The 8,488-nt window shown below is 39.5% G+C and overlaps 1 protein-coding gene across 1 annotated transcript in view; it reads right to left on the bottom strand.

The window, feature by feature from the left end:
* The window catches only part of LOC119413510 (multivesicular body subunit 12B), a gene marked incomplete in the record, with an annotated part of 47,125 nt that overhangs the window by 29,858 nt on the left and 8,779 nt on the right, over positions 1–8,488 (bottom strand). Inside the window, 2 exon segments of the mRNA XM_037680568.1 lie at positions 2,625–2,715; positions 4,535–4,630. Of these exon segments, the coding sequence (XP_037536496.1) occupies positions 2,625–2,715; positions 4,535–4,630 (187 nt within the window).

Below are 8,488 nucleotides of genomic sequence, written 5' to 3'. Positions count from 1 at the left end.
TATCTATCTATCTATCTATCTATCTATCTATCTATCTATCTATCTATCTATCTATCTGGGCTGTCAATGTTAACGTGTTAGCGCGTGTGATTAATCTAAAAAGACTAACGCAATAATATTACATATTGCAGATTAATTGCATTACTATACTGTTCACCAGCGTTCCCTCTAAACTGTGTGCACTGCTCACACATTCTCTGCGCACAAGAAAATCTATGCTGCGCAGTTGGGAATTGGCCAGCAGCCCGAGCGCAGCGACCTTTACAACCTGTCTGAAATGCGTGCAGAGTGGAGGAAGAAACCCCCACCCCCCCACCCCCGGTCAAAACGACTCGTGTCACATGATTTGTGTAACGACAATGGAAGTCTACGAAGATGTGAAATGACAGGCAAACTTTCATTCCAGCCAATCAGCGTCTTCTGGAGTTTCAGCACTGACGTGTGAAGAAGTTAAGTAGCTAGAAGCCACCTGCTTGGCTTCTAGCTTTTCCAAGATTTATACTGCATATTTCATGGCATACCGAGGAATAACATTTGTCATTGTGGATTTATCACAGAAGTTTACGGTCGTATGATGTCAAACAAAGGTGGTAAGTAAGCTAATCCCACGACTTGTAGCCATTTTTATCATGGTAAATGTTAGCAAACAGTAGTGCTCGGTGTAAATCTGGATGGTCAAAGGAAAAGTTTACAAGACAGTGGTGAGACCAGCTATGATGTATGGTCTGGAGACAGTGGCATTGACAAAAATACAGGACAAAGAACTGGAAGTAGCAGAAGTGAAGTTGTTGAGGTTCTCCTTAGGAGTAACAAGGATGGACATGATTAGGAATGAGATCATCAGAGGTAAAGCACAGTTGAACAACTGGGAGATAAAGTTAGAGAGACCAGACTGAGACAGTTTGGACATGCAAATTGGTAAATGGACTGTACTTATATAGCACCTTTCTATCTTATTTCAAGGTACTCAAAGTGCTTTACACTACAATCTGTGCCTCATTTACCCATTCATACAGCACTCTAATAGATCTCTACAAAGTTAATTGAACAAATCATTCTAAAGAGACTAATCAGAGTTTTATCACATTCAAACACCAATGGGACACACATTGGAGGCAACAAGGAGTTCCGTGTCCTGCCCAGGGACACTTCGGCATGTGACTGCTGGTGGATTCGAACCCCCGATTCTTGCATTGGAGGACAACTGCTCTAACCACTCAGCCACAGCCGCCCACATCCAGAAGAGGGACAGTGGGTATATTGGTAGAAGGATGTTAGAAATGCAGCTGCCAGGAAAAAGACAAAGAAGGCCAAAGAGGAGATATATGGATGCAGTTAGAGAGGACATGGAGGTAGTTGGAGTGAAGACAGAGGATGCAGAGGGATGCTCAGATGCTCAGGGAGCTTGTATGTTTGCACAGACACATGAAAAATTAGAGGGAACATTGCTGTTTCCATGTTTTGGTCACATAGATGACACTGAATGAGACATTTGAGTTAACATTTATTAATTAATGTTTGAAACAAAATGACTTCTGTAAACCTTGCTGAGTATGAAACCTGGCAAACTGTTTGGTTTGAGACAATAAAACATCTTCTTCAACATTTTATAAAAAGCCTGCATATTTACATTTCAAGCTTACAAAGTTAAGCATAGTGATTAATCAGATTAATCACAGCCCCAGAGTGTGATTAATCTGATGTTTTATTTATTTTTTTATCGATTGACAGCCCTAGTATATACATATATACTTTGCTATTTAGTCTTCAGTAGTTTTGAATAAGAAATGAGTTTATATTTGTTTCTGGATGACTTGCTGAGCTCAGAGGGAATTGACTGGACACTGGAAAGCCACAAAATTCACATGCATTATTATCATTTTTATCATTTTAGTAGGTAAAATGACAGACGCAAGTGAATCCTCCATAAGCTTTAATGCACAACAGGGATTTAAACTCAATATTCTGGATAGAAATTCATACATAATGTCACAAGTATACATTAAACATGGATTCACGTAAAGTAATAAAACATTAAATTACAACACAGCCAAACAAAACATAATCTCTTTTCTTCATTCTGGCAAAAAAAAGCATTACTATGCTTTCCTATATTGCATCTGTGCTCTGCTCATTTATTTCCCCAGCAACACCAGGAAGTGCTGTGTAAATGCAATGATAATAAAAATAATAAACAAGCTGTCCTCACTCCCCACACCAAAATATTATTACATTTTCAAGGCATGGATAGTGAGGGGGGAAATACGTAGCACTCAAGAAGCACTAAAGCATTGGGGAATGCATTTCATTAATATTAGATAACCCCCCCATCTACTGGTCCTCTCCCCAAATAAATACATAAATAAATAAGCCCCTCATAAAGAAAAGCCCAGCACCAGCTGAGATAAACAATGACTCATGATTCCCTTCTCTTGTACCTCCAGGGCAAAATGTTTATTTTATTCTCACAGTCTTCCATAAATTAAGCTAACCTGCACCCATAAAACATTTACTATCTCAAGCAAAGTTGCCCCTGAGGACCTCCACATGAGCTGGCCGAAGAGTGAAGCAAAACAAAAAGAGCGATGGAGTGGGCCTGTGGTTGGCATTGACTGTTCACATACTTGTGTCTTCTGTTTCTTGCACAGGTGTGAAGAACTCTGGTAGTGGGTCCTTGATGTCAATCACCTTCATATCCACAACAACTTCAGGGCCCTGAAAACAGGAGAAATGTAATATAGTTGTGAAAATCCTCCATGTGTGTAAATTTAATTTTTAAAAGGACAAAGAGACAGTAAAAGCCTTCCAGTTTGGGAGAAATTCGAAAAGAAAATCTAGTTAATAACAAGGTCAACGATATACTAAAAGCTCAGGAAGTATCTAAAGAGAATGGCTGGCAAACAGCTTGAGTAATTACTCTGTAAAAGCTGTAGTTTTAAAACGAGAGGAGCGTCTGTGAACTTGTAATCATTTCCAACCTTTTGGCGATGAGCTGCGCGATGATGGGAGACAGAGGAGGCAGTCTGATCAACAGAATTGGACTAGTTAAAAATAATCAGAGACTGTGTAGTTGACATTTTCAAGCATGACTCCTTTCTGCCTCCCATTACATTTTCATTTTTTGCCATAATAAATTGCAATAATACACAGCGGCAGTGGAGAGTGGGGCGAGCCAGGCGTGACTCGATTCGTCCGTAAAGCCTGGATTACACCACTACTGTTGCTTGACTGTCATTACCATTAGAGACATTTTTTATTCATAGTTTTACACTGACGGAAGGAGGAATATGGATGAATGTTATTACAATGCACGGAGCCTTGTTTTTTTTATTGTTTCCTCCTTATTTTTTCTGGAGATATTTTTTTTCCATCACAACCTGACAAAAGGGGCTATCTACCTTCAACCTAGAGTATGATAAATCACAAACTATTTACCTCCCCCCACATAATTCGGGGGCTAATTTTACAGAATCTGTTTTTGTCATAGACAATTACAGTGGGAGTTCCATTGACTGGCAGACAAAATAGCCTTTGTTGATGGTTCTGTCATGTTTTATTTGTGTCAGAGTCTTTAAAACAATGTGGACAGACATTTTAAGATAATACACATGGACTGGGGAAAGGCTATTTGTATGCTATATACTAAACTGAGGGCCAAATTGTGCCCAGGCATGAGGCAGTCGCAGCCAAGCTGCCTGCCTTTTAGAGGACATACTGAAAAAAAAAATGACTTGATTAGGTCCTAAATTTGAGGGGATGCAAAGTAATAACAAAAATTCAGGTTTTGTTTACAATGCTGTCTGCATCCCCCACCTGCAATCCAGGGAACGTTAATTAATAGACAGCCAATAGTAAGCTGTATGAGCAGAGGTTGGACAGGTTGATAACTCTGGTGCTGTAAGCAGGTGTATTTATGGCCACGGAACAGCTGACAGCCAGGCAGAAACACATCAACTGTGGCTGCAGGCAGGCGAAGAGTCCAAAAATGACCCAGCTGCATTATAAGAAACGTAAAGATCATTTTAGACACAGAGGTGTTAAGGCTGTTCACAGTGAGAGTTATATTTATAGCCTAACCACACTGAAAATTGCTTATAGAGGAGCAATGAAAAACAAAGAATATTCATATTTTAAAGTTTTATGCACATCATATTTCAAAAATCACTGGTTGGTAGCAATTGCCTCCACAGGGATGGTGTTGATTGAATAAATTGGAATTGTTAAAATACAGCACATTGCTCTTTCATGAATAAACATAAATAACATCCCCAGGAGGCCATACAAAAAGAAAGAAATCTCTCTACAGTATTATTCCAGTGAAATATGCATGCAAATCCATTATATTTAAAACTTCAAAAATGCACTGCCAACGCTGGCCTTTTTAAGTGGGACTTTCACAGATCAAAGTGCAAAGTGCATGCAGACATTCTGGTAGCAGAGAGGTTGGCTAATAACTGCTGGCAAAGTGAGAATGTGATGCAGATGAGACGCTGCTGGAAAAGGCACTGGGAAGGAGAGAAGTTTGCTTGCTTACAGTTTTCCTGGAGAAGCAGAGGTAGCGAGTGACCTTGGATTTGAATAAGCCGTCCTTCCACAGGTCGGCGTCAGAGCCATCTGTTGTTTGTGCAACCTATGTGGAAAAAAAAGATGAAAAAAAAAAAACAAGGAGAGGAAAAAAAACATGCAGAAGGTGGGATAAAGTTAATGTATGTATGCCATGGGCGTGCTGCTTCTGCCTCTTTCTTTGCATACTAGCCTTAATTAACGCTTGCCTACACTTGTGCTCCATCTCATTAGTGCTCTGCGTGGGTAAAGTCTTAGCCTCCAAAAAGGTGGCTAAAAATATCATCCCTTGGGACCAGGCTGATTAAAGATGCCCTGACAAGAATCTGTTTTAATAAGGAAACCAAACTTTGGTGTACTTCAATGGGAAAGCAGGAAATGCATTTGGGGTAAATGTTGAACGTATCTTTATTTAGGAAAACATACTGTGGTAATAATGAGGGAGTCGCAGATAAACTGAAATCACTGCATGTGCACACACAGTACTTTTAATTCTGTTGTTTATAAAGGTAGGTTTTAGAAAAAAAAAATCAACACTAAGCTAAATTCTAATATTTAAACACCTTAGTTATTAAGAAAACTGTTATTTTATTGAAATAATTACCATAAAAATCCATTTAAATTAAATGATTGCTTTGTACTGACAGTGTGTGCACCATTATTCAACCTCAAGGTTCTAAACTATATTTCTATGTAAATGGAGATAAGCAGGGCAAAATGCTAAGGTAAAATATAAGCAGCAGACTGCATCTCAAAGACTCTTCAATTGTTCGAGCAAACATGCTCGGCTGAAACGTCATGTCCCATTGGCTATCATCTGAGAATCACCTAAATAACTGCCAGAGGTATTTTCTAAAGGGATCCTTTACAAAGAAGAGTCAATCTAATGAGGTTCATTCAAATGAAGAAGTCATAGATCTCTGCACCCACCCACACACATTACCCCCTTGACAATAATGATGAATGACCCCAGTGACTGGGTAGGGGAATCGTGGCACGAGGAGATTCATGCAAAACCACCACTGACTAGATGGGATGAGAGCGTAGACTAGCGTGGGGAACAGAGACAGATAGCTGGATGAGAGGAAGAAAATAAGGAGAAGACGAGCAGGGAGACGGATTGTGGGGTGTCTCCAACAGCAGTTCCATGAAAGGTCCCAGAAGGAGACTATACATCACCAGCCTCCCTCTTCCTTACAAGACAACCCGTCTTGGCCACTTTTTCCAGGTCAGTAGCCAGCACATCCTGTCAGCGTAAACAAAGGGCTCGCTTTGTGAAACCCAAAGTCAAGCTGAGGAGTAACGAGGGCACAGTCCTCCAAGGAGGCGCACCTCAGGCTTCATCCTGCCACCGCCGCCGGCAGCAGGGAGGCGACGCAGCTTGAATGTGAAACACCAACTCCTGAGCCGAAGCACAAAAAAAAAAAAAAAAACAGGAACAAAGTTCCACCGGCTCATCTCGGAGACATTTAAGTTTGCTCTTGTATGGCTTGATCATTAGCCAGATTTCAATAAGAGGAGTGTCACATGTGTGACAAGAGAGATCACAGTTCTAATATTGAAGTGTGTCATATCATTTGATTTAAAATGCAAAGACATATCCAGCTGCCACATGCAGTGATCTGAAAGCCCACCTGTGAAACATGTCTTAAGGGGATGATTAATAGTGCTACTCTATGAAGTATCTCTGGAGACAGGCAACATCGGAGAGGTGCTATGAAGCACTAAAAGGCACAGCTGTAAATGCAAAAATATAAAGGCTTGCAATCAAAAATCTCTGGAGAGTGAAGCCAGGGAAAGAAGAAATAGGACAGATAGAGGGGGAACAAATGGCGCCTTCATGGCAGGCTTTGACAAGTTGAAAACAAAACAAAACAAAAAAATCTTAACATCTTATCTTTGAGCTGAGAACAGAAAGACTTCTGACTCTCTGTTGTGTTAACCCCTGAAATTCACCTGTTTCAAGTGGATCTGTTGAAATCCAAGATGGTGATTAAAATCAATTATCCAAATGATTTTATCTTTATATTTTACATTACAGTGACCTGAGAACAGCTATGATCAGAACTAACAGCATTAGGACATTTCACCTTTAAAGATGAACTTATTCATCAATATTGTTTAAATAAAATTTAAGTTTTATGGTCAGGGGTCCAGACTCTTCAGTAAAATGTTGAAATAAAAAAAAAAAACAGTTTCCTATTTCTTATATTTACAACCATTTTGCTCATTAAAATGTTCATGTCCTTAGTTTTTGAAGTTTTGAGCTAACTTGCACACAGGTTCAACAACGAACGAGAGTTCTCAATAAGCCCAGACTTCTTTCTGCAGACAAAAGTGAGATTAAATTTTAATGCCTAGAATCTTACAACGCATTTGTGGTTGGGTCTGGTTGGTTTCCATGGCAACACAGAAATATTCCAACTATTTTTGAAAGAGTTTATACCACAACCTTTAAGCAAAGATTAAAATCAATGTTGCACGTCGTATGGTTCTTGAGCAGCTTTTGGGTTTATTTTAGGTGCGAAATGGACACGTATTTAGGCATATTTGACAGAGTTGGAAAATTTCCCAAAGGACCAGCAACTCTGAAAAGAAAACCTAAAACAAATTTGGAGAATTCTGCTTTACTTTTTTTTTTTTAATTTGAAATCTTTTTGCATTAAGCACGCTCGATTGAGTGTTTGATCGAGGTGGCAGTTAGTAAAGCTTTAAATGAGAGGAAGCAGCTAGTTGGCACACCAGCACTGTACCCTCACACAGAGCAGGAGTGAGTGAAAGTCTGCCTGCAGTGTTTGATGTCAGGTGGCTGCTCGTGCTTCAGCAAAGCCCCTGATCCCGGAGGAACAGTGTTTGATCAGGGCCTGTGCTCTCTTGTGTTGAAACAACCTGCTTAAGTTCAAGTAGGTGCACCATATCGGAGAGCAAAAGAGGTAATCTGCCCTTTGATCTGCTATGTAAAATGGGGGGCATGTATGGCGAGCAGTCAGTATTACGGAGGAATTTAAGTCTTTTTAGAATGAATGAAAAAAAAAAGATATACAGCTTAATATTGTGTCACCGCCACACTTCAGAAGTGCATAAGCTCACGCAAAGGAAGTGCTTGTATTTCAAATCTGCAGATTAAGGACCACATAGTGCCATTCAAAAGATTTTCTTAAAGATGGATTTTATTGCAAATTGCAGCCAAAGCAGATGCTTGACAAAGTGTACTGATTTGTGTTTTAAAGTTTATATTTAAACTAAAAAAAAAAAGTTAGTTTTATGTTCACGGCTTCTATTTTGGTGCAAAAGTTTGGGCCTGATTTTTCACCTTCATCCTCCTCATTGTAACACACACACAATATGATTGTAGAATATTTTGAGGGATTAATCATTTTTAAAATGGACCAGGAAAGCAGCCAAATGATGAAAAAGGCGCTATAACTAATAAAGCACAGGTATATTGTTTGTCGTCTTCTTGTCTTGTATGACAAAAGGGGTGTGACTTGTTATCTTACAGTCTCACAATGTAAACTAAATTTAAAATAAATATATGGCCTCTCATAAAAACTTATTACTCATCTGAGAGATTATTAAATAAACAGCAGACACATGATCATGTTTAATTGATGTTCTTCTACGATAAGGAGTCAGAAGCAATAATCTCTCATGTAGATAAATGTCTGTTGTCTTGAATCTTCTCTCCTCGTGTTTCCTCCTCCAGTTCTCCCCTCTCATCTCTGGTGGGTGGGACAAAAATACAACAGGATTCAAGGAGAGGAATGGAAACTGGTCTGAAAACTACAGAGGGGGAGTGTCACGTTTACTGGTGATTACCCTGTAAGAAATGTACAAGTGTGTTCTGCAGTGGTGAATTTAGCTGCTGTTTGGGGGTGCTCAAGCACCCCTAAATTTTAACTCTGCACCCCTGAAACATAAAGTA

This window comes from Nematolebias whitei, chromosome 8 (assembly GCF_014905685.2).
Source record: "Nematolebias whitei isolate Nwh7 chromosome 8, NemWhi1, whole genome shotgun sequence".
NCBI classification, from domain to species: domain Eukaryota; kingdom Metazoa; phylum Chordata; class Actinopteri; order Cyprinodontiformes; family Rivulidae; genus Nematolebias; species Nematolebias whitei.
Note: the sequence above shows the minus strand (reverse complement) of the source record. Positions and strands in the feature narration are given on the sequence as shown.